The sequence below is a fragment of the Pelodiscus sinensis genome, chromosome 1 (assembly GCF_052426305.1).
Source record: "Pelodiscus sinensis isolate ZL-2025 chromosome 1, ASM5242630v1, whole genome shotgun sequence".
NCBI lineage: Eukaryota > Metazoa > Chordata > Testudines > Trionychidae > Pelodiscus > Pelodiscus sinensis.
The window spans coordinates 276,182,573-276,210,139 of record NC_143052.1 but is presented as its reverse complement, the minus strand read 5'-3'; the positions used below and the strand labels follow the sequence as shown (position 1 = coordinate 276,210,139).

General features: G+C 40.8%; 1 protein-coding gene across 1 annotated transcript in view; it reads right to left on the bottom strand.

Moving 5' to 3' along the window:
* The window catches only part of KLHL1 (kelch like family member 1), a 405,445-nt gene that overhangs the window by 149,301 nt on the left and 228,577 nt on the right, over positions 1 to 27,567 (bottom strand). Inside the window, exon 5 of the mRNA XM_006129049.5 lies at positions 14,463 to 14,675. Within this exon, the coding sequence (XP_006129111.3) occupies positions 14,463 to 14,675 (213 nt within the window). The remainder of the gene's footprint in view (positions 1 to 14,462; positions 14,676 to 27,567) is intronic.

Sequence of the window (27,567 nt, the reverse complement as noted above, 5' to 3'; positions counted from 1 at the left end):
GCATGGTGAAGCACAGCTTCACAGGTGATTAATCAGCCCCTAGTCAGTCAGCTGTGCTGGGAGCCCTCAACCTCTGACTAGGTGGGGCTGATTAATCACCAGTGAAGTTGTGCTGCTGCCCAGCTTAGAGGGAACACTGATATCTTCACTTGTTCACTATACATTGCATCCCTAGGAGACTGAGGTAGGCCTGGAATATTCCTGTACTGCACCAATGGTTTCCCCATGTCTGTAACCAGGCCTTTGAGGAAAAATACTTCTCTTACTCAAAGATTAGGCCAAGTGCAATTCAACAAAATGCAAACAATGTACACATTCAGACATGCAATGTGCATGTTAAATGAACAAGAAGTCTTTTGCCCCAGCACCAGTGTCCATCAACCGTAGAACCGTAAGAAAACATCCCTGGTAATTGTGAGTTCCCCAGAAACTCTTTTTAGGAAGTGCAAGCTTCCAAGAAAATCATTTTGAAGGTATTCTTTTCAAGAAAGAACAGTTTCCTGGACAATTGCAATGATACATGAGGAAAAAGTTATCTATACCACAGACCTCAAAGGTTCCTTTAGTGCATTTTTTAATAACAAAAAGCACTAAAATAATAACGATAAAAGAGTCATATAATTATATCCGAACTGCTGCTGCTCAGAATGAAAACAATTTTATTCTGGAACACTTATATAGTTAATTTGGGGTCTAACTGACCCACATAATTTTAAGTGACATTTTTACTACACCAGTAATACAGCTAATATGCAGACAAAACCAACGCTAACAGGTTTTATTCATCATAGTGAAAGAAAGAAAGAAAGAAAGAAAGAAAGAAAGAAAGAAAGAAAGAAAGAAAGAAAGAAAGAAAGAAAGAAAGAAAGAAAGAAAGAAAGAAAGAAAGAAAGAAAGAAAGAAAGAAAGAAAGAGAGTTTACACTGCACTGTAATTCTAAATAAGATATGCAATTTGAGCTACACAAATTGCGTATCTTATTTCAATGCTATTTTAAAATAGCTTGTTTCGTCATTTGAAGCTTTCTACACAGTGCCAAATTTTGAAATAACCTGCTATTCCAAAAAGTCCCTTACTCCTCATAGAATGAGGTTTACAAGGATGTTGGAATAGCGAGCCCAAAATAACAGGCTTGATGTGAAGACATGGAAAAGCTATTTGGGGATACTCTGGTATCCCGAAATAGCATTGCAGTGTAGAAGTAGCCAAAGAAAGATCAGACATCATGATTTATTTACATTTCAATGCATCTTTGGGGTCCAGGATACCTTCAAAGACCTTGGAAGTACTTTCATTTTCCCCATAGATCTCTCACTGTTAGTCAAACTGACCCTATTACCTTTTTAGTGACAAAAATAAAAATAGAACAGATAGGATATTAAAACCAATTCAGAAGGATTGACCTTGTCCTATTTTGAATATACTTAATGTATGAATAGAAACAAATCTGGCATGAAAATTTATAGATTTCCGTGTGAGTTGTAAGCCTATACGAGGCTACATCTTTGCTGAGTTTACTGACAAAACTATTTTTACTCCCTTTTACTAGAGATCGGGTATGTCTACACTACAGCGCTAGTTCGAACTAACTTAGTTCGAATTAGTTAATTCGAACTAAGCTAGTTCGAACTAATGCATCTAGAACTAAAAACTAGTTCGAACTAGCGTTTTGCTAGTTCGAACTAGCAAGTCCACATTGAGTGGACTCTGAACAGGGCTTAAGGATGGCTGGAAGCAGTGCCGGCAGGGCATAAAAGGAGGACTTAGAGCATGGAGATGCTGTCTCAGGCTAGCCGAGGGCTGCGCTTAAAGGGTCCCGACCCCCACCCCGGACACACAGTTCTAAGGGGTGCCCCGCTTGCAAAGAAGTTCTGGCTTGGAGTGCCCTGAGTGCCCACACTGGGCACATCACACCACTCGGCCATCAGCCCGGCTGCACTTGCCGCAGGCTGCCATCTGGGGAGAGGGAGTAATTGGGGGGCTGCAGGAGAGCTTCCACCCCCAGAAGCCCGCAGAGCCAGCCCAGTCCTCCCCATCGGGGGCTCGTACCCCATTCCTCCCTCATCTCCTTCCACTTACCCTTCCTTAGCCCCCCTTCTTATTGATGTACAAAATAAAGATAACGTTTCTTCCAACATTGACTCTGTCTTTATTGAAAAAAAACTGGGGGAGACTGGGAAAAGGAGGTGGGAGAGGGGAAGAGAAAGGCTGGGAGAGGGGAGGGCAACTAACATGATCAGGGGTTGGGAACAGGTCCCAGATGAAGAGAGGCTACAGAGACTGGGACTGTTCAGCTTAGAAAAGAGGAGACGGAGGGGGGACAGGATAGAGGTCTCTAAAAGCAGGGGTTGGGTGGAGAGGGTGCATTCAGAAAAGTTCTTCCTGAGTTCCCATAAAGAAGGACTAGAGGACACCAAAGGAAAGGAATGGGTAGCAGGCTTGAAACTAGTAAGAGAAAGTTGTTGTTCTTGACAAAGCAAATAGTTAACCTGTGGAACTCCTTGCTGCAGGAGGCTGTGAAGGCTAGAACTAGAACAGAGTTTAAAGGGAAGTGAGATAAAGTGATGGAGGTTGGGTCCATGGAGTCCTATTAGCCAGAGGGTAGGAGTGGTGTCCCTGCCCAAAGTTTGTGGAAGGCTGGAGAGGGATGGCACGAGACAAATGGCTTGGTCATTGTCTTTGGTCCATCCCCTCCAGGGTCCCTAGGGTTGGCCGCTGTTGGCAGACAGGCTACTGGGCTAGATGGACCTTTGGTCTGACCCAGTACGGCCATTGTAAGCTCAGGGCTCAGGGTCGGAGGTCTCAGTGGACCCCCTTGATTTTCATGCACACCTGGTCCTGGGTGGCCAGGCTGGCAGCTCTCCTGCCCTAGCCGGCCACTTTCCTGTGCCTAGTGCGGAGATCGTGGACGAGGTCCACAATGTCCGCACTAGCCCAGGAAGGTGCCCGCCTCTTGCGGTCCAGGGCAAACTCCCGGGAGCCGCCAGCCTGGTCCCGGCAAGAGGGGGTGGGCTGGGGGGCATCGGGTGGGTGGCTCTGTGCCGTGCCAGGTGCAGGGTCTGCTAGCTGGGTGCTGGCAGGCTTGCACCTGGCACGGGCACCGTAGCCAGCCCGTGCCCCTTTAAGACGTCCGGGGCCGGGAGGGGGGCATAGAGTTTCCCTGGTGTTGGCCAGAGTGGCCACCAGGGAAACCTGGGGAGGGCTAGCCTCCCACTAGTTCGAACTAAAGGGCTACACAGCCCTTAGTTCGAACTAGCTAGTTCGAACTAGGCGTTAGTCCTCGTAAAATGAGGTTTACCTAGTTCGAACTAAGCGCTCCGCTAGTTCGATTCAAATTCGAACTAGCGGAGCGCTAGTGTAGCACCTATTAAAGTTAGTTCGAACTAACGTCCGTTAGTTCGAACTAACTTTGTAGTGTAGACATACCCATCGTGATCTGGATCTTTTTTTGGCCTAAGCACTATCATCAGCAATGATAAGTTAAAACTGGTGACAAATACAGCCAGTTGGGAATTCTCTGTCAAAATGATTTTTGAATGAAAAGTGCAATTACTGCAAACAAAATCTATGTTGCCAAAATTTGAGGAAAACTGAAACACAATATTTTATTTCAGGTTGGTTTGGCCCCAGTCTAAACATTTCAATTTGTTGAAATCAACCAAAATATTATATTCACATTCAAATGCCTAGTGGGAGTTCTAATTCAGCTGCTTCATGCCCTAATTCTTTCCTATGGACCATGCTCTTTGTTTCCCATGACGTCCTGCCTCCTCTTTTACTGAGTCATGTAGGGTATGTCTACACTTGCTCACTAGTTCAGACTAGGGAGGCAAATGAAGCATACTGAAGTTGCTAATGAAGCACGGGATTTAAATATCCCGTGCTTGATTAGCATATTTGCAGCCGGTCGCCATTTTAAAATTCCGGTAGCCCGAATTAACTCACTGCATGTACACATGGTAGTCTGATCCAAAACCTTCCTTCAAATTAACTGTTACTCCTAATTGAAAAATGTTGATATTTCAACTTTTTGCCCTGATGTGAGATGGAAACAAATACTGAAATATTTCCCACAGGATGGAAATTCAGGATTTTCTTCAGTTCTAACAATAAGGTGCAAACCATAATAAGCTATAACTTGACTTTTAGATCTCTGGAATAGTTTAAAGGATGACAAAACATCTCTCAACACGAGGGCTCTGTCTAGACTGCAGGCTAATTTCGAAAGAGGCTCTTTCGAAAGCATCTTTCGAAAGAGCCTCTTTCGAAAGATCGTGTCTAGACTGCAGGCGGATCTTTCGAAAGAGAAATCCGCTTTTTCGAAAGAGAGCACCCAGCGAGTCTGGATGCTCTCATTCGAAGACGGCCTCTTTACATTGAAGAATGCCTTCTTTCGAAAGAGGAACTTTCAAAAGAAGGCGTTCTTCCTCGTAAATTGAGGTTTACCGCCATCGAAAGAAAAGCCGCGTTCTTTCGAAATAATTTCGAAAGAACGTGGCTTGAGTCTGGACGCAGGGGAAGTTTTTTCGGGAAAAGGCTACTTTTCCCGAAAAAACCCCTGAGTCTGGACACGGCCATAAAGTGAACTGTTGTAAGATTCATTTGTTGTAACACTGCATTTCAAAATAGAATTTGGGAAAAAATCTAACTCACTTTTCACTAACTAGGATAATTGTTTTCTTTATATATTCTTTGCTCACATAACTGAAATTACTATTTCCTTGTTCTTCTTTTCCAATCACCTTAACTTCTGAGTTCTCATATACTCACAGAAGGCTGCAATGACTGGATTGCTATGCAAACACTACAGGAATTATAATAAACACAATTCTATTGCATTTCTGAATGTTTGGGTTTTTTTACTTAATTTGGAAAGCAAATTTGACATGACAGTTTCCCTTTAAACACCAAACAGCTGAAATATAAAAGCAGTTTTAAACAATTTTCTGTATTCTTAGTTTATACTCATTAGGTTGACGTGACCCTGTTATACTTTGTACAAAATCTAATGCCTAATTTACTAAAATAACTCAACTACAAATTCATTTTTCAGTCTTGAAAAAATGAAATATAACACATATGGGATTTTAGAAAGGATTTCAGTCTAAAAATTTCATTTACATTTTAATAAACCAACAACCACCATCAAAAATAAAGCCCTGTGGGAGAGCATAATACATGTCTTCCTACTGAGCAACTCTAAGAACAGAAAAGTTTTTATTTCTGAATATGAGCAGAAATATAAAGGTACAGTACATATAACAGCTTCAAGCATCATAGATTATCCTAACGTGTTCCAAAAACTCTCCATACAATTCATCCAAAAACTGTAGTGTCTCCCCAGGGCTGGTTTGTGGCAGTACTACTTTGTATTTTATTCTATTAAAACCTAATTAATTGCTTGTAGAAAAAATATAGTAAAATACATTCAGAAAGATAGCGTAAAAATAAAAATAATGTTGAATATTCTAAGAAAACATACTGTCTGGTACGATTAGAAACTCTTGGTCCAGTAAAACAGTAAAACAAGTCACAAGTTTAAAATATTTAGAAAGCAATTACTTGACAACAACCAAAATATGCATTTTCTTTGCTCACTTCACATATTTGGCAGGTAGTTCTAAGAAATGAGGCCAAAATTACACCACCTAAACAAACATTCAACAACTTGTGTCTGAATTTCAGGTGAGATAATACTTAGTCTACATCTACACTGCAGGGTTTTTTTGGCAGAAGATATGCAAATAAAGTGCTCATTAGCATATCTCATGCTCTCATTTGCATATCCTTTTCCAATCCTTTTTGTGGAAGAAGTTTGTGGAAAAAGGATAGACAGGGCCACTTGTCGGAAAAAATCTCTTTTGCACAGATTGTCTTATTCTTCAAAAAATGAGGTTTACAGGATCTTGCGCAAAAGCATTTTTTTTTCCAACAAATGGCCCCATCTACACGGGGCTTTTTAATGGCAAAACCTCTTCTGCAAAAAGGGTCAGAAGAGGATATGCAAATGAGAGTGAGATATGCTAATGAGTGCTTCATTTGCATATCTTCTGCCAAAAAAAACCCGCAGTGTAGAAGTAGACTTAGGATGGGATTAAACATATTCATGGTAACAACTCCAACATGTGAGACAAAGAAACATGTACCAGAATATCCCACAGTTTAGAGGTTATAGAAATCTCCTGGGAGGGGAGAGGCCTAAATAGAAGTTCCTCCTCCACATCAGCAGATGTAGGATTTGAATGCAGGTCTTCCACACTCTAATCAAAGTGATAAAGTTTATAAGAGAAGTGAGATAGGCATCAGTACCTATGTAATCTTCTTTGCGGGTTTAAGCTTGCTCAAAGAATGCCTACCATATAGGGCCTCGTAAGCAAGAAAGGTGGAGGAATGCCTAGTTTGTGCACAGTGTTAGGGCTTAGGCATACGTGTAAATGATGCACCAACCTCCTGGGTGTGAAGTCAGGACTTATGCAGTGGTGAATGTAGACTGCAAGTGATATTAAGGAACCTTAGAGGCTAACCGTGGAAACTGTTAGTGACTATAGGTGTCCACAAGCATAGTCAGCAGCAGAACAGGAGTTTTGTGAATGCCAGTGGCTCCCAGATTTTGGATTTAGGCACCGACTTGCCCATTGTGAATCTCACCATTACTATAAAAATCATTCTTAGGCCAGTCTAGGCTAGCTAAATGGAGAACAGTCATGTAGGGTGTGTCTACACTGCACCTTTACCTCACAGAATCATAGAATCATAGGGCTGGAAGAGATTGCAGGAGGTCATCAAGACCAGCCCCCTGCCCAAAGAAGGACCAATCCCAACTAACTCATCCCAACCAGGGCTTTGTCAAGCCAAGATTTAAAAACCTCTAGGGATGGAGATTCCACCACTTCCTTAGGTAACCCAATCCAATACTTCACCACCCTCCGGGTGAAATAGTTTTTCCTAATATGTAACCTAGACCTCCCGCTCTGTAATTTGAGACCATTGCTCCTAGATCTGCCATCCGTCACTACTGAGAACAGCCTCTGTCCATCCTCTTTGGAACCTCCCTTCAGGAAGTTGAAGGCTGCTCTCAAATCCCCCTTAACTTTTCTCTCCTGTAGACTAAATAAGCCCAAATTCCTCAGACTCTCCTCAGAGGTCATGTGCTCCAGCCCCCTAATCATTTTGGTTGCCCTCTGATGGACCCTCTCCAATTCGTTCATAGAATCATAGAACTATAGACCTGGAAGAGACCTCAGATGGTCATCAAGTCAAGCCCCCCGCCTTAGGCAGGACCAACCCAACTAAATGAACCCAGCCAGGGCTTTGTCAAGCCAAGACTTAAAAATCTCTAGGGATGGAGACTCCACTACTTCCCTGGTAACCCATTCCAGTGCATCACCACTCTTCTAGCGAAATAGTTTTTCCTAATATCCAACCTGGACCTCTCCCACTGCAACTTGAGACCATTGTTCCTTGTTCTGCCATCCGTCACTACTGAGAACAGCCTTTCTCCATCCTCTTTGGAACCTCCCTAAAGGAAGTTGAAGGCTGCTATCAAATCCCCCCTCACTCTTTGCTTCTGCAGACTAAACAGACCCCATACCCTCCAGCCCACTAATCATTTTTGGTTGCCCTCTGCTGGACCCTCTCCAATGCATCCACATCCTTTTTGTAGTGCGGGGCCCAGAACTGGACACACTACTCCAGATGTGGCCTCAAAAGAGCTGAATAAAGGAGAATAATCACATCTCTGGATATGCTGGCAATGCTCCTTCTAATGCAACCTAATATTCCATTAGCCTTCATGGCTACAAGGGCACACGGTTGATTCATAGAATCATAGAATAATAGGACTGGAAGGGACCTCGAGAGGTCATCGAGTCCAGCCCCCCGCCCTCAAGGCAGGACCAAGCTCCGTCTACACCATCCCTGACAGATGTCTATATAACCTGTTCTTAAATATCTCCAGAGAGGGAGATTCCACCACCTCCCTTGGCAATTTATTCCAATATTTGACCACCCTGACAGTTAGGAATTTTTTCCTAATGTCCAATCTAAACCTCCCCTGCTGCACTTTAAGCCCATTACTCCTTGTCCTGTCCTCAGAAACCAAGAGGAACAAATTTTCTCCTTCCTCCTTGTGACACCCTTTTAAATATTTGAAAACCGCTATCATGTCCCCCCTTAATCTTCTTTTTTCCAAACTAAACAAGCCCAGTTCATGAAGCCTGGCTTCATAGGTCATGTTCTCTAAACCTTTAATCATTCTTGTCGCTCTTCTCTGTACCCTTTCCAATTTCTCCACATCTTTCTTGAAATGTGGCGCCCAGAACTGGACACAGTACTCCAGCTGAGGCCTAACTAGTGCAGAGTAGAGCAACAGAATGACTTCACGAGTTTTGCTTACAACACACCTGTTGATACAACCTAGAATCATATTTGCTTTTTTTGCAACAGCATCACACTGTTGACTCATATTCAACTTATGGTCCACTATGACCCCTAGATCCCTTTCCACCATGCTCCTTCCTAGACAGTCGCTTCCCATCTTGTATGTATGGAACTGATTGTTCCTTCCTAAGTGGAGCACTTTGCATTTCTCTTTATTAAACCTCATCCTGTTTACCTCTGACCATTTCTCTAACTTGCTAAGGTCATTTTGAATTATGTCCCTATCCCCGAAAGAAGTTGCAACCCCACCCAGTTTGGTATCATCTGCAAACGTAATAAGCATACTCTCTATCCCAATATCTACATCATTGATGAAGATATTTAACAGTACGGGTCCCAAAACAGACCCTTGAGGAACTCCACTTGTTATCCCTTTCCAGCAGGATTTAGAACCGTTAACAACAACTCTCTGACTACGGTTATCCAGCCAATTATGCACCCACCTTATCGTGGCCCTATCTAAGTGATATTTGCCTAGTTTATCAATAAGAATATCATGCGAGACCGTATCAAATGCCTTACTAAAGTCTAGTTATATGACATCCACCGCTTCTCCCTTATCCACAAGGCTCGTTATCCTATCAAAGAAAGTTATCAGATTAGTTTGGCATGACTTGTTCTTCACAAACCCATGCTGGCTATTCCCTATCACTTTATTACCTTCCAAGTGTTTGCATATGATTTCCTTAATTACCTGCTCCATTATCTTCCCTGGGACAGACGTTAAACTGACCAGTCTGTAGTTTCCTGGGTTGTTCTTATTCCCCTTTTTATAGATGGGCACAACATTTGCCCTTTTCCAGTCTTTTGGAATCTCCCCTGTCTGCCATGATTTTTCAAAGATCATAGCTAAAGGCTCAGATACCTCCTCTATCAGCTCCTTGAGTATCCTGGGATGCATTTCATCAGGACCTGGTGACTTGCTGACATCTAACTTTCCTAAGTGATTTTTAACTTGTTCTTTGTGTATCCTATCTTCTAAACTTACCCTCTTTCTGCTTGTATTCAGTATGTTAGGCACACCTCCAGACTTCTCGGTGAAGACCGAAACAAAGAAGTCATTGAGCATCTCCGCCATTTCCAAGTTTCCTGTTACTGCTTCTCCCTCCTCACTAAGCAGTGGGCCTACCCTGTCCTTGGTCTTCCTCTTGCTTTTAATGTATTTATAAAAGGTCTTCTTGTTTCCCTTTATGCCTGTAGCTAGTTTGATCTCATTTTTTGCCTTTGCCTTTCTAATCTTGCCCCTGCATTCCCGTGTTGCTTGCCTATATTCATCCTTTGTTATTTGTCCTAGTTTCCATTTTTTATAGGACTCCTTTTTTATTTTGAGATCATGCAAGATCTCCTTGTTAAGCCAAGCTGGTCTTTTGCCATATTTTCTATCTTTCCTACACAGCGGAATTGTTTGCTTTTGGGCCCTTAACAACGTCCCTTTGAAATACGTCCAACTCTCCTCAGTTGTTTTTCCCTTCAGTATTGCTTCCCATGGGACCTTACCTACAATTCTCTGAGCTTATCAAAATCTGCCTTCCTGAAATCCATTACCTCAATTGTGCTGGTCTCCCTTCTACCTTTCCTTAAGATCATGAACTCTATTATTTCATGATCACTGTCCCCTATACTGTCTTCCACTTTCAAGTTCTCAACTAGTTCCTCCCTATTTGTTAAAACCAAATCCAGAACAGCTTCTCCTCTGGTAGCTTTTTCAACCTTCTGAAACAGAAAGTTGTCTCCAATGCAGTCCAGAAACTTATTGGATAGCCTGTGCCCCACTGTGTTAGTTTCCCAACATATGTCTGGATAGTTGAAGTCCCCCATCACCACCAAATCTTGGGCTTTGGATAGTTTTGTTAATTGTTTAAAAAAGGCCTCATCCACCTCTTCCACTTGGCTAGGTGGCCCGTAGTAGACTCCTAGCATGATATCACCCTCATTTTTTACCCCTTTTAGCTTAACCCAGAGACTCTCTACACAGCTATCTCCTACGTTCATCTCCACTTCAGTCCAAGTGTGTACATTTTTAATATACAAGGCAACCCCTCCTCCCTTTTTTCCCTGTCTGTCCTTCCTGAGCAAGCTGTACCCTTCCATCCCAACATTCCAATCATGCATCCCATCCCACCAGGTTTCTGTAATTCTCATCCACTGTAATCCCCAGGTCCTTTTCTGCAGAACTACTAGTTAGCTGGTTGGTTCCTAACCTGTAACAGTGCTTGGGATTCTTCTGTCCCAAGTGAAGGACTCTGCACTTTTCCTTGTTGAACCTAATCAGATTTCTTGTGTTCCAGTCCTCTAATCTGTTAAGAAACAGATGGACCCTGTCTCTGCCCCCGAGTGTATCTACCTCTCCCCCTAGTTTAGTGTCATCTGCAAACTTGCTGAGGGTGCAATCCATCCCCTCATCCAAGTCATTAATAAAGATATTGAACAAAACTGGTCCTAGAACAGATCTTAGGGCACTCCTCTAGAAACCGACCGCCATCCTGACATCGAGCCTTTGATCACTACCCGCTGGCCCTGGTGTTCTAGCCAGCTTTCTATCTATCTTACCGCCCATTTATCAAATCCACTTTCCCTTAACATGCAGGCAAGAATATTGTGGGAGACCGTATCAAAAGCCTTGCTAAAGTCAAGGTATATCACATCCACAGACTTTCCCATGTCTACAGAGCCAGTTACCTCATCATAGAAGCGAATCAGATTGGTCAGGCACGACAATCCCTTTGTGAATCCATGCTGACTATTCTTGATCACTTTCTGATCTTCCAAGAGCCTCAAAATGGATTCCTTAAGGATCCCTTCCATCATTTTTCCAGGGACCAAGGTAAGACTGACCGGCCTATAGTTCCCTGGATCATCCTTCTTCCCTTTTTTAAAGATGGGAACTACATTTGCCTTTTTCCAGTCTTCCGGGATCTCTCTCAATCTCCACGACTTTTCAAAGAGAATGGCCAAAGGCTCCTCAATGACATTTGCCAACTCCCTCAGTACTCTCGGATGCATTAAGTCTGGACCCAGGAATTTATGTATGTTTCGCTTTTCTAAGTATCAGAGGGGTAGCCGTGTTAGTCTGAATCTGCAAAAGCGGCGAGGAGTCCTGTGGCACCTTAAAGACTAACTGAAGTGTTGGAGCATAAGCTTTTGTGGGCTAAGACCCACACTGGACCTTATCCCTACCCTCCAACACATCTTCCTCTGCCCCTAGCTTAGAGTCACCCGCAAACTTGCTGACGGTGCAATCCACCCCCTCATCCATCTGACGCAGTGGGTCTTTGCCCACAAAAGCTTATGCTCCAACACTTCAGTTAGTCTACAAGGTGCCACAGGACTCCTCGTAGCTTTTCTAAATAGTTCCTAATCTGTTCTTTACCCACCAAGGGCTGACCATCTTCCTCCCATCTTGCGTCACTTAGCGCATTAGTCTGGCAGTTGACCTTGTCCGTGAAGACTGAGGCAAAGAAAGCATTGAGTACTTCAGCTCTCCCCACATCATCTTTCACTAGGTTACCTCCTTTATCCAGCAGGAGCCCCACACCCTCTCGGATCACCTTCTTGAAAACATGCCTGTAGAAGCCTTTCTTGTTATCCTTCACATCCTTTCCCAGTCGCAATTCCAATTGTGCTTTCGCCTTCCTCATAACCCCCCGGCATTCTTGAGCTATACATATATACCCCTCCCTGGTCATTTGTACCAGTTTCCACTTTTTGTAAGCTCCCTTTTTGTGCTTAAGTTCACCAAGGATTTCCCCTGTAAGCCAATCCAATCTCCTGCTCTGTTTGCTTCTCTTGCTACGCATCGGGATGGTTTCTTTCTGTGCCTTCAATAAGGCTTCTTTAAAATACTGACAGCTCTCCTGGACTCCTTTCCCCTTCATGTTAGTATCCCAGGGGATTCTACCCATCAGTTCTCTGGGGGAGTCAAAGTCTGCTTTTCTGAAGTCCAAGGTGTGTATTTTACTACTCTCTTTTCTTCCTTTGGTCAGGATCCTGAAATCTACCATCTCATGATCACTACTTCCCAGGTTGTCACCCACCTCTACTTCCCCTATGAGTTCTTCCCCGTTTGTGAGCAGAAGGTCAAGCTGCACACGGCCCCTAGTCGTATCCTTCAGCACTTGTACCAAGAAGTTATCCCCAACATTCTCCAAAAACTTCCTGGGTTGCCTGTGTGCCGTATTGGTCTCCCAGCAGATGTCAGGGTGATTAAAATCCCCCATGAGAACCAGGACCTGCGATCTGGAAGCTTCTCTCAGTTGTCTGAAGAAAGCCTCATCTACCTTATCCACCTGATTTGGTGGCCTGCAGTAGAACCAACCACAACATCACTGCTGTTGTTTGCAACTCTAAACTTAACCCATAGACTCTCAACAGGCTTTTCTCCCCCTATATACTGGAGTTCTGGGCAATCATAGTGTTCCCTTACATATAGTGCAACTCCTCCTTCTTTTTTCCCCCTTCTGTTCTTCCTGAACAGTTTATACCCTTCCATGACAGTGCTCCAGTCATGCGAGTCATCCCGTCAAGTCTCTGTTATCAAATTAAATCACATTCACATTCTTTACTCCAGATGTGGCCTCACTAGTGCAGAATAAAGAGAATATTCACTTCTCTAGATCTGCTGGCAATGCTCCTCTTAATTCACCCTAATATGATATTAGTCTTCTTGGTGACAAGAGCATACTTTTGTTCATATCAACCTTCTCATCCACTGTAATCACCAGGTCCTTTTTTGCCAAACTGATACTTAGCCAGTTGGTTTCCAGCCTGTAACAATACTTGGGATTCTTCCATCCAAAGTGCAGGACTATTCACTTGTCCTTGTTGAACCTCATCAGATTTTTTTTGGCACAATCCTCTAATCTGTCTAGGTCACACTAGACCTCATCCCTACCCTCCAACACATGTACCTCTGCCCCTAGCTTAGAGTCATCTGCAAACTTGCTGAAGGTGCAATCCACCCCCTCATCCAGGTCATTAATAAAGTTGTTGAACAAAACCAGCCCTAGAACAGATCCTTGGGGCACTCCACTTGAAACTGACTACCAAACAGACATCGAGCCATTGATCACTACCAATTGGGCCCAACAATCTATCAGCTTTCTATCCACCTTACAGTCCATTTATCCAATCCATATTTCCTTAACTTACTGGCAATAATATTGTGGAGATGTATCAAAAGCTTTGTTAAAGTCAAGGTATATCTCATCCACTGACTTCCCCATGTCCACAGATCCAGTTACTTCATCATAGAAGTTCATCAGATTGATCAGGCATGACTTGCCCTTGGTGAATCCATGTTGACTATTCCTGATCACATTACCCTCTTCCAAGTGCTTATTTTCAAATTGTGTAGCGTATTTCGAGTTATTTGTGAAATAGATTGTTTCATAATTTGGCAATGTTTACACAGCACCACATTTTTAAATAAAACACATTCCAAAATGTCCCTTAATCCTAGTGGAACGAGGTTTACAGGAACATTGGAATAGCGAGCCCTTTTGCAAGATATTTTGAAATACTGTCAAGACATGAAATAGCTATTTCAGGATCCTGGAAGAATCCTAACATAGCATTTCAGTGTAGATGTACTCCTAGGCTACGTCTAGACTGCATCCCTCTGCCGACAGAGGGTTGCAGTACAGGAGCTGCCAAAAAAGCTCCCCATTGTTGGCAGAGCCACGGCTACACTTTACTTTCACTTTCGACACTGAGTCTGATCGGCACAGCATTGGAATGTGAGTATGCAAATGAAGTCCAGGATATTTAAATCCCAGGCTCATTTGCACTTCCAAAGACCTTGATTTGCATTTCTCTGTTGGCAGTCTGTTGCAGTCTAGACACAGCCCTGGAGATTAGAAACACAAGGGAATTATCACCAAACTATCTATACATTTGAATCCTATATCTTGAATTGCTTTTGTATACAAACTATCAGAAATGTAAGTAAAAATACCAGTTATTAATTGGTATTTTGCAATAATTCATTAATATGCCACTTATGAAAGAAAAAAAGAATAAATTACCTGTGGTGGAAGCAGTGGTAATCTTATATAGGCAAGAAGCATACTGAGGTCACTGCATCTCCTTGGTATATCATATTTAACCCACATCATTAAGGCATGGAAAATAGTCTCTTCATCAGGAACATTCACGTCATCACTGGCAAGAAGTTTATGTAGTTCCTCAGCTGGCAGTAGTAAAAATTCTTGATTTCTAATAACTTCCATTATGTTTTCCTATGTAGAGAGAAGTATTTCAGAGTAAGTCCTACTAGAAAATTAATTCAGTTGCTAAAGGTACATAAACAATAACAAGATTAGTCAGTGACTTTCACACTTGTCCTAACACAATCCTTGAGGAAAAACAGGATGATGGGAAGCAAAAGCTATGCTTGTCAGTCAAATGTGAATATACTCAGCTTACAAAGGCAGGGTTACATTGTGAGGGTTTGTTGGGAAGAAAGAGTACAATGAGCAACCTGAAACAGAGGGACAGCTACAAAAAGAAGAAATAAATTATCATTAAAGAATTAGTGAAGAATTGTGTGTCTATATAGATATTTATATACGTCCCATGACTGTAGCAACTGAGCATATCAAGTATTCAAAAAAACAAAGAAAGAAAAAAGCACATTTTTCTTTATCTTTTACTTCCCATTCTACAGGGGGAAATAGCTTAACTATCTCAGGATTGTGTTACTTATTTATGTTCATGAGTGGGATTGAGTGGGTGATATTTTAATTTGTAGAGAAATTGGGAAAAAGGTACAACAACTAAGGTTAGCGGTTATTTTTTATTGTAGTGGGAATGTACTGTAGCAAGCCAAGTCAACCCTAAGAATATATACAGTAATTTTAAAAATCTACAATAAAAGAAAAAAGGCTCATAATAAAAATGTTTGTAGTTGTCTGAATCTTGAAGGATTGATAGTGCCCTCTCACAAGAAAACTCAATGGAAAAGGGCATGGAAGGATGACTTAAGCTAGGCTTCCTTAGCAGAGATTCCTCCAAATTCTTTTCCTCAGGCAGAGTTTCCTCATTAGGGAAGATCTGAAAGTTTTCTTTCAAAATTCTTGAGCTTCACATAGATTTGTTGGGTTATGCTAGAAGCACAGGGCCTTGGTGAAAGACTTACCTAGATATGAAAGGGGATAGGAAGACAGTGAAAAGGTATAAAGAAGAGAGTGACATGGTTCAGTAACTGAGAAAGGATTGTAATTTTCAGTACATTTAGAGTGATATGAGAAGCATGATATAAAAAGAAGATGAAAAAAGACAAAGAAACAGACAAACTATTAAAAAGGAAAAAAAAAGAGGTAGGGACCCAATGGGGTGAGAATTAATTTTGTCTCTCTATTCATTTAATTCTTATGCTAAATTTATACTTAGGGCTGGAAGTGTAATTCACATCTTGAGTTCCTTCCTTATGCTCTCCACGAGGTAGATGCAGCAGAATGAGAAATGGAAAGCAGTGACATGGGTGAGTTGTCACAAGTACATACCCATGGGCAAGGTCCCCTCTAAGCTGCGTGGCAGCATAGCCACGCAGATGCTTAATGAGCATGCTGCCATACATGGAGCTGCCAGGTTGGGGGTGGGGCACTTCTCCCTCAGCTATAACAGCATGCCCATGGGATCCAGGTTGGTTTGTACTTGGGGGAGGTAAACCATGTTACTGCTTATTACTGAATACATTTAAAATGTATCAGAATACATTTAAAAAACAACAAATGGTCTGGTAGCACTTTATAGACTAACAAAACATGTGGATGGTATCATGAGCTTTTGTGGGCACAGCCCACTTTTTCAGATGACCGAAGTTTTGAGTTGAGGATATGCAGTCCCAAAAATATAGGAAAAAGGAGGGGGGGGGGGAAAACAAGGAGCAGAGGGGAGGAAAATATCAAAGGGAAAAACAAGTAGGCAGAACTGGCAATCTGTAAGCACCTGAAGATTGGATAGTTAAAAAGAAGCAGATAAGGATCAAAGGAAGGCAATAGATAGGAAGGGAACTAACACAAGAATCTAGACAAAGAGCTGTTTGCACCTTCATTGAATGTTAGGTTGATAATGTCCCAGCCATCCCTCATTTCAGTTGAGGTCATCTGCATGAGAATTGAACTTGTGGATTAATTGTAATTCCAACACCTCTTTGTGTATTTGACTTGTAGATTTGGTTTGTGACAAGATGGCCACCTGGAGATCTTTTAAAGAGTGATTAGGTAGATTGAAGTGCTCTCTAACAGGTTTCTGTATGTTCCCTTTATGTATATCTGATTTGTGTCCGTTGATTCTTCTAGGGACTGTCCAGCTTTTCCAATATATATAGCAGTGGGGCATTGCTGGCATTTGATGGCATAGTTCAAATTACTGGACGTGTAGTTGAATGATCCTGTGATTTGGTAGCTTATGTTTTTGGCTCCAGTGATGAATTCGCTTGTATAGGTATGGGACAGAATTGGCACTGAGGTTGATAGCAGGGCCGGGTTCCTGGATGCTTATGATGTGATTGTGTAGCATGGTTACTGGAAAGAATTTTTTTCAGGTTGGGGAGTTGTCTGTAAGTGAGAATAGGCTTTTCCGCAAAGGCCTCTGAGAATGAGGGATCATTTTCCAAGTTGGGTTGCAGATTGTGTATAATGAGTTGGAGGGGTTTGAGTTATGGACTGTACGTAATAACAAGTGGAATTCTGTTATTCTCCCTTTTGGGTGTGTCTTGAAGTAGTTCATGTCTGGGTATTTTTTTTGGCTCTGTCAATCTGTTTTTTCACTTCTCCAGGTCAGTATTTCAGTTTTAGAAATGCTCTATAATGATCCAATAAGTGTTGCTCTTTGTCTGTGGGGTCGGAGCAAATCTGGTTGTATCTTAGGGCTTGTCTGTATACAATAGATTGAGAAATGTGTCTGGAATGGAAGCTGGAGGCATGAAAGTAAGTGTAGTGGTTAGTGGGTTTCTGATATAGGGTGGTGGAAATTTGTCTATTATTTAATTGTACTGTAGTGTCCAGGAAGTGGATTTCTCATGTGGACTGGTCCAGACTGAGGTTGATGGTGGGATGGAAGTTGTATGTTGGCTACCCCCTGAAACTTCTATCAGAGTTACACTAATTTAGCTCTCAATGGCTATGTCTACATTGCAGTGCTATTTTGGGATACTGGAGGTATCTGAGCATGCCTATTATTTTGAAATATAATGAGCTTGCTATTCTGACATCCTTGTAAACCTCATTCCACAAGGAGTAAGGGACATTTTGGAATAGTAATTTATTTCAAAATAAGTGCTGTGTAGATAGCACCAAATTTCAAAATAAACTATTTCAAACTTGACTCAAAATAAGCTACACAATTTGCATAGTTCAAATTGCATACCTTATTTCAAGCTACGGATGCACTGTAGATGCACTGCACCCATGAGAGCTAGCACAGATATATCTGCTTGAACTAGGAACCATAACCATAACTCCAAGCATAGATATAGCATCTGGCTATCAATGTAAATTCCTGTTAGCACCAGTTACAATTGTTTGTTTTTGTGGGACATAACAAAGGGATATCACCAACATATTTTATATGAGGTACCAAACTGCAATGACTTTGTGTCATTATGGACTTAGGCATGACAAAAGCATGAAAGGCTCTGCAAACCATTATTATACTCATAACTGAGTCAGAGGCCCTAGGTATATTGAATGCATTTTATAATGTGTATGGATAACCAGCCACAGTATATATGCATCTTCCTGAGAGAGAAAGGGAAAAAGACATAGGTGTGAGTGTGTGTGTGTGTGTGTGTGTGTGTGTGTGTGTGTGTGTGTGTGTAAGTAAACACAGTGTACTCTCTCTACAAACACATAATAGAATGTATCACATAGAGCTGCAAATCAAGCCTGTAGTAGAGGTTATGAAATACTTTCCATTAAACCATGTTTTTAATTATTTATAACTTTTAAAATATTTGCCACTGTGCGTTTGTCTACATATGCATGTGTACACACACCCTACCCCCACACAAAGAATCAAAGGTTCATGAATATTATCTATATTAATTGCTTTACTTATTTAGCCACACAAAATTGCTAATTAGAACAAAGAACTTTGACATTTAAAAAGCTACCCTGACTAAAGTTTATAAAGTACCTACAGAACATATAACTTTTTGACCAGTTGTAGGGGTTTAAGTCTGTATTAGCCTTCATGCTGGCTAAAGCTGATGAACCTTGCAGATAAATGTGGTTCATCAGCATTAGCTGCTGCCAGGACACTGGACAATTTATTTGCCTGAGTGCCTGCGAGCATGGCCACTTGCAGCTTCCACTGGTTGTGGTTCACCATTCGCAGCAATGGGAGATGTGCAAAGTAGTCGCCCAGCCTGAGCCATTTCTCGCAGCTCCCATAACCTGGGAACTGGGAACTGCAGGGCTCCAGGCCTGTGGATGCTCAAGTAAACAAAGCATCTGGAAGCTGCTTGCCAGTGGCTAACCCTGATGAATTGCATCCATCCAAGGCTGACGGTTCCCAACTACTGTACTACTGTATCTCACCATTGGCACAAATATACACAGGTCTTTCTACTTTTTGAACACTTTTGTATGATACATCCCCCGCTAAAAAGTAAAAATCCCTTACAATTAATTCCTAAGTGTAAGACCTTACACTCTGCACTATTCAAAATTCATCTAATTTCTATTACTAAAGTTTTCAAAATCCTACAGATTATATGATATTCCTCATCCTTTTTGGTAATAACCTCCCAACTTTGTTTCACCCACAAATTTTATTAGCACATTCCTACTTTTTCTGCCAAGGTCATGAATAAAAATGTTAAGATTGGTTCAAAGACCAATCCCTTAGGACCTCCGCTAGTAATTTTCCTCCAGCCTAACAGTGTATCTTTCAATATGACCCATTGGACTTACTGAAATCTAGCTATATTTGATCTACTACATTTCCTTTGTCAGAGAAATAGACCAGGTTAAACTGGTATGATATGGGTTTGTTTGGTTGGTTTTTTTGGGAGGGGGGGTGTTGGTAAATTCACATTGTATTTTATCCCAAGTACTTTTTACCTCTATTAACTATTGTATCTTTTTAAAAACCCACAAAACTATTCAAATACTTTGTACACAACTTAGCTAAAGCTTAGGTTTGAAAAGTTTGGTCACTAAGTTCACTAAATTGTTTACATTTCTAGAATTTTAATATCTTCAAGATTGCAGTTGCAAATCAATCCTCAGTAAAAAAGCCATAGTTAGAAAGGAATGCAGATTTTCATATGCAGATTTTCATATTCACATGAAGTAAACATCCAGGACCTGGTTCCTGAGACAGTGTGGAATTTTGTAACTTTCATTGAATTATTAATATTTCTTTTATAACTTCCATCTGAGGCTTTCAAAGGGCTTACCGAACACCAGTTAATTAATCTACACAACTTCCCTATCAGTTAGGTAAGGAATCATATCATTCATCACTCATCACTCTACACAGATATATCTGGACATAGTTTTCTTGCATATAGCAATTTCAGTAACAAAACACTGTACAGATAGAGGAAGGCCTCAGATAGAGGAAGGCCTCATTTCTTGGAGAATAGAATTAGATGTTTAAATAGATCATTAGGCTGAGAACAGAATGTTTGTGCTAAATGCCATAAGTAAATAGTTCAGTTGGCTAAACAGACTCAAAGTCTAAGCCAGCTAAATGGACAAAATACGTTAGGAATGAGATAGACGAGGATTTTTTAAGACAACTAAGAGAAACTTCCAGATCATAGGCTCTGATTCTCATGGGGGACTTTAATCATCCTGATATCTGCTGGGAGAACAATGTAGCAGTACACAGGCAATCCAGGAAGTTTTTGGAGAATGTTGGGAATAACTACCTGGTACAAGTGCTGAAGGATCTGCCAGGGGCTGTGCACAGTTTGACGTGTCACTCACAAACAGGGAGGAATTAGTAGGGGAAGTAGAGGTGGGTCGCAACCTGGACAGCAGTGATCATGAGATGGTAAATTTCAGGATCCTGACAAAAGGAAGAAAGGAAAGATGCAAAATACAGAACCTGGACTTCAGAAAAACAGACTTTGATTCCCTCAGAGGACTGAAAGATCCCCTGGGATGCTAACATGAAGGGGAAAGCTGGCAGTATTTTATGACTAGGGAGGAATATAAATATATTGCTCAAGAATGCAGGTGAGTAATCAGAAGGTAAAAGCACAATTGGAATTGAACTAGCAAGGTATGTGAAGGGTAACAAAAAAGGTTTCTACAGGCATGTTAGCAACAACAGGGTGATCAGAGAGGATGTGGGGCCCTTACTGGATGAGGGAGGTAACCTAGTGACAGATGATGTGGGAAAAGCAGAAGTACTCAGTTCTTTTTTTGCCTCTGTCTTCACAGACAAGGTCAGCTCCCACACTACTCCACTAGACAATGCAATATGGGAAGGAGATAGGCAGCCCTCAGTGGAAAAAGAACAGGTTAAGAACTATTTAGAAAAGCTAGACAGACACAAATCCATGGGTCTAATGCATCTGAGGGTACTGAGGGAGTTGGCAGATGTGATTTGGCTATTATCTTTGAAAACTCATGGAGATCGAAAGAGGTCCTGAATGATTGGAAAAAGGCAAATGTAGAGCCCATCTTTAAAAAAAGGGAAGAAGGATGTTCCAGGGAACTACTGACCAGTCAGCCTTATCTCAGTCCCTTGAAAAATCATGGAGGCGGTCCTCAATAAATCCATTTTGAAGCACTTGGAAGATGGGATGGTGATCAGGAATAGTCAACATGGATTCACCAAGGGCAAGTCATGCCTGACCAATCTGATTAGCTTCTATGATGAGGTAACTGGCTTTGAGGACATGGGGAAGCCAGTGGATGTGATATATCTTAACTTTAGCAAATCTTTTGATAGGTCTCCCACAATATTCTTGACAGCAAATTTAGGAAGTATGGATTGGACAAATGGACTGTAAGGTGAATAGAAAGCTGGCTGGATTGTTGGGCCCAAAGGGTAGTGATCAATGGCTCGATGTCTGGTTGGCAGTCGGTTTCAAGAGGAGTGCACCAAGGATCCGTTCTAGGGCCGGTTTTGTTCAAGATCTTTATTAATGACCTGGATGAGGGGATGGATTGCACCCTCAACAATTTTACAGATGACACTAAGCTAGGGGGAGAGGTTGATATGTTGGAAGGTAGGGATAGGATACAGAGTGACCTAGACAAATTGGAGGATTCGGCCAAAAGAAATTTGATGAGGTTCAACAAGGACAAGTACAGAGTCCTTCACTTGGGATGGAAGAATCCTAAACTTTATTACTGGCTGGGGACCAACTGACTAAGTAGCAGTTCAGCAGACAAGGACCTGGTGAATACAGTGGATGAGAAGGTGGATATGAACAAAAGTGTGCCCTTGTCTCCAAGAAGGCTGAAGGCACATTAGGTTACATTAAGAGGAGCATTTCCAGCAGATCTAGATAAGTTATTATTATTCATCTTTATTGTGCACTGGTGAGGCCACATCTGGAGTATTGCGTCCAACTCTCCCACTATAGAAAGGATGTAGATTCATTGGAGAGGGTCCAGCTGAAGGTAGCCAAAATGATTAGGGGTCTGGAGCACATCACCTATGAGGACAGGCTGAGGGAGTTGGGTCTGTTTAGTCTGCAGAAGAGAAGAGTGAGGGGGGATTTGGTAGCACCCTTCAACTTCCTGAAGGGAGGTTCCAAAGAGGATGGACAGAGGCTGTTCACAGTAGTGACGGATGGTAGAACAAGGAGTAATGGTGTCAAGTTACAGTGGGGAAGGTCTAGGCTGGATATTACTTCTAATACTACTAAATCCTTGTACTTCTAGTGGAGCATAGGTCATTTACAAGTCTCCTCCACTTCACTCTGTCTCAAGACAAAACTTCTAGCTGACTTCAGGAGTACGCCATTTGCCATCCTTCAATCTCAGTAGATCTTCTCCATGTTTTCCGAGGTCTTCCTCTTTTGCGTTTTCCTTGCATGTTCTATGTGAGAGCTTGACAGACTATACTGGAAGATGGTTTTCTCAGAATGTGGCCTAGTCATCCCTACTTTCTTCTCTTGAGTTGAACGTCAAGTCGTTCTTGTCCTGCTCTGTTCCAAAGCTCCTCATTTGTGACAAAGTCTTGCTATTTGATGTGAAGAAAGTACCTCAGGCATCTATTTATGAATATCTGTAGTTTGTGATTTAAAGACTTTTTAGTACATGGCATTAAGAAAAACTATTTCACTAGGAGGGTGGTGAAGTACTGGAATGAGTTACCTACAGAGATGGTGGAATCTCCATCCCTAGAGGTTTTTAAGTCCTGTCTTGACAAAGTCCTGTCTGGGATGATTTAATTAGGGCTGGTCCTCTTTTGGTGAGGGAGCTGGACTTGATGACCTCCTGAGGTCTCGTTCAGCCCTAGGATTGTATGATTCTATGAATGCAGAGATGAAGCAAAGAGTAGGTTAAACATACAATACATGGACAGAGCATACTGCACTGGGATTGGTTTCTGCATGGTAACTAAGCCAATCCCAAAAAGGCATAATTAAATGTAATATGTACATCTATATAAAAGAAAATGTTTTCTCTATAAATTTGGATGTGTGATATGTTCACCACTACGCTTGATTCTGATCAACTCAACAAAGCATTGCTGTGTGACAAATAAAATAACCCAACTAATGGAATCTTGATGTCAAACTTAGAATTTTGGATCCCAGAGAACTGCACGAAATATCTCTCAGAAATGAACAAATCATTCCTCCTAAGCAAAACATAAAAGGTCTTGGAGAAAATACCCTCAGAATATGCAAAATCATAAGTTTAAAAGAAATTTCTTTCATAAATGGTCAATTAATTCTATAATTAACGTAATGTTAAAATAGTAATTGGGAACTCAGCCACAAAGTTAAAGAGAAATTGTCTTCATATTCCTGTACATTAAATTTAAAGTAAAAATAAAGCCATTAAAATGAAAATGTATCTAATTAACCTGGAGAGATTATATTATTGTAATCTATTGTACATATTTCCCATAGTACAGAGATTTATATTTCTCTCTTTCTTCATTAGTCACATATCTCAAAATATATACACTGCATGTTTCAAAAGTTGTAACTGTTTCTCTTGGAGAATGTATTTCAGTTATGTTTTTATAAACAGAGTAAATTGTTAAAAATACCTACTTTATGTTAATACATGAAATCCTAGGGCTATTTGAATTTAAAACCAAATATTTTTAAATGATCACAATAGAGCTGCATGAAAGATTTAGCATTTATATTTCATTTTTAGCACATCCCCATATAGAAAAACAAGTATATTCAAAATAAGGAAACACTTCTAGAAATTAAATTTCTAGTCATAAAAGATACACGCTGTACAGCAACAATGCAGCAATATTTGCTGTTCCTTTCACACACACACACACTTTAGAAATACAGCTTACCTCCTAATTTACATGCAATATGTTAGAAGACTTAATAGGAATCCCAATTAGAATGATTTTTCTGAGTCTAGGAAACAGAGGCTGTATATTAAATGGAAAACAGAGTACACACAAGTGAATCTGTGAGAAAAATGTATTTTTCCTAGTACAAGGGGTTTTCAAGGATCCCATTATAAATTAAAGTTTTGGTAATTGTTTCTTGCAAATTTATATATAGCCCTCATACATATTATTAAACCCAGACATATTTTAAAGGTATTCTGCAATAATTTTTTCCTTGGTACTGTTAATTTTAATTAAGACTAATCTGTCATCTTACTGCAAAAATGATCTTCCATTTGGAGCAATCTTTTGCTATCAAAAGTCTTCTAAAACATATAAATAATCACAGCACAACTTATAATACTGAATACAAGTGACTACGTTATCTCTTCTACCAAAATAACTCCACATATTTTAAAAGTCAGATATCAAACAGTTTTATCAACTTCCTATATGGATGGTTAAAATACAAGTCACTGAAAAGCTCTCATACTAAGCTGTTATTCCCTGATAAAACACTAAAAACTGTTTAATGAATACCGGGAATATATGAGTGTACTATATGAAATCCGAAAGATAAATTTCACACTAAAATAAGATTGCAGAACATTTGTCAGAGTATACTTTACATTGATTAAACTGACAGATACTCTTGTTTTATTCATGTTTTGTAAATTGGATATTGTGAATAAATGACATTATGCTCTTCTTTGTCCAAGGTGTTGCATGACAACAACTAGTAATCTCATACTATCAACTGATTGTAATATGCAATAATTTCTCGGTCATTTTTTGTTTGGGGGGAAAAGGAGACTCAGGCATCTTTATCTTGATGCTTGTTCTTCATTATCTGCTTCTCCACAAGGCCCCATCTCATTCGGACTCATTCCACTCACTCCCTTTAAAATCCATCAGTATAACTTCTCTATTGATGGGAATTATTATTTTGAAAACAAATTGGACAGCAGTCTTTTGACCCCTGTGAAAATTGTTACAGCTACATTGTCATTAGACCATTAGTCCCTGATATTACATATTTAGGTTACTGTAAATAAACAGAAGGAACTCTAAGCAAATACTTATTCCAATAAAAATAGGCGAATTATTTCCTCTTTTGTTCTTACAAACAAATGTATAGAAGAAATAAACAGGTCACAAAAGTGCCATCTTATGATCCAGAGAAGTTGATCTCTGCAGTTGGCAGTTTAGACCAAAAGACAAGCCTGGGCATACTTTAAAATAAATAATTAAAACATCTTGTGTTTGGAATCTGCAATAATGTTATGGGGAAGTCACAACGCCATTTAGATTTCCCTGCCACTCCTTTCATCTCTACAGAATTTGAAATGTAGTGGGAACATCAGGGGATATTCCAACACAGAAAGACATATCACATTCATTCAAAAATATTAAGATTCATTCAGATGAACTGCCTCCAGTGCTGCTTAAAGAAGTCCTTGAGGAAGCTCAAAAAATGTTGAAAGTTACAAAGAAATATGTCCAAAAGCTTCAGAGGTGTAGCCGAGTTAGTCTGTAACAGGAAAAACTTAAAAAACAACAAATAGTCTAGTAGCACCTTAATGACTAACAAAACATGTGGATAAACAACTAAAAGTCCGGTGGCACCTTATAGACTAACAGATTTATTGGAGCATAAGCTTCTATGGGCAAAGACCCACTTCATCAGATGCATGTAGTGGAAATTCCAGAGGCAGGTATAAATATATAGGCACATGAAAAGAAAGGAGTACCAATGAAGAGGAAGGCCAGAGATAACAAGGTCAATTCAGTCAGGGAGGATGTAGCCCACTTCTAGCAGCTGATGTGGAGGTGTGAACATCAAGATAGGAGAAATTGCCTTTGTAGTTGGCTAGACATTGTGGGTGCGTCTAGACTGGCAAGATTTTGCACAAAAGCAATTGCTTTTGCACAAAAACTTGCCAGCTGTCTACACTGGCCACTTGAATTTGCACAAGAGCACTGACTTTGTAATGTACAAAATCAGTGCTTCTTGTGCAAATACTTTCACGCTTCCACTCAGGGATAAGCCCTCTTGCACAAGAATACTTGCGCAAGAGGCCCAATGTAGACAGGCACCTTAATTTTTTGCGCAAGAAAGCCCGATGGCTAAAATGGCCATCGGAGCTTTCTTGCGCAAAAGCGCGTCAAGATTGGCATGGATGCTTTTGCACAAAAGCACTTTTTGCGCAAAAGCATCCTTGCCAATCTAGACACTCTTTTGCGGAAATACTTTTAACGGAAAAACTTTTCCATTAAAAGTATTTCCGCAAAAGCATGCCAGTCTAGAAGCAACCTCACAGTCTTTGTATAATCCTAAATTGATAGTTTCAAATCTGCAAATGAATTGTAACTCTTCAGTTTCTCTTTGAAATCTGTTTTTAAAGTTTTTCTGTTGCAGGATGACTACTTTTAAATCTGCCACTGTGGGTATATCTAGACTACATGGCTCCGTCAATGGAGCCATGTAGATGAGTTTACTAGACATAGCAAAATGAAGTGGCGATTTAAATAATGGCCACTTCATTTACATCAAAATGGCCGCTGTGCTGTGCCGAAGATCAGCTGATTGGCACAGCAGGGCAATCTAGATGCTCCACAGTCGACAAGCTCCAGTAAGTAAAGTAAGTTATCATGTGATAAGAGGGAAGATCCTTTTGTGGATCCTTTTATGGTAAAAAAAAAAAAACAGGAAACAAAGGGTAAGAATAAATGGTAAGTTTTCTGAGTGGAGAGAGGTAACTAGGGGGGTCCTCCAAGAGTCTGTGCTGGGACCCATCCTATTGAACTTATTAAAATGATCTAGAGAAAGGGGTAAACAGAGAGGTGGCAAAGTCTGCAGATAATACTAAACTGCTCAAGACAGTTAAGACCAAAGCAGACTGTGAAGAGCTTCAAAAAGATTCTCACCCACCTAAAAGTGATTGGGCAACAAAATGGCAAATGAAATTTAATGTTGATAAATGTAAAGTAATGCACATTGGAAAAAATAATCCCAACAATATATACAGGTTGTCCCACTTTCTTTCCTCTTTAGCATTCTTATGAATTTGAATCTCTGTAACATGAATGCTTGTTGCCCATAGATTTGGATTTGACTGGGCCAACAGGGTGATTAAGACCACAAAGTTACACTAGCTGGATGGCCCTGTTTACTTACTGGCTCTTACTCCTTTTCCTAATAACATAAGAACATAAGAATGGCTGTACTGGGTCAAACCAAAGGTCCATCTAGCCCAGTAGCCTATCTGCTGACAGTGACCAGTGCCAGGTGCCCCAAAGGGGGTGGACAAAAGACAATGATTAAGCAATTTGTCTCCTGCCATCCATCTCCAGCCTCTGACAAACAGAGGCCAGGGACACCATTTCTATCCCATTGCTAATAGCCTTTTATGGACCTAACCTCCATGAAATTATCTAGCTTCTCTTTAAACTCTGTTATAGTCCTAGACTTCACGCCTCCTCAGGCAAGGAGTTCCACAGGTTGACTATGAGCTGAGTGAAGAAGAACTTTCTTTTATTAGTTTTAAACGTGCTACCCATTAATTTCATTTGGTTCCTCTAGTTCTTCTATTGTGGGAACTAATAAATAACTTTTCTTTATTC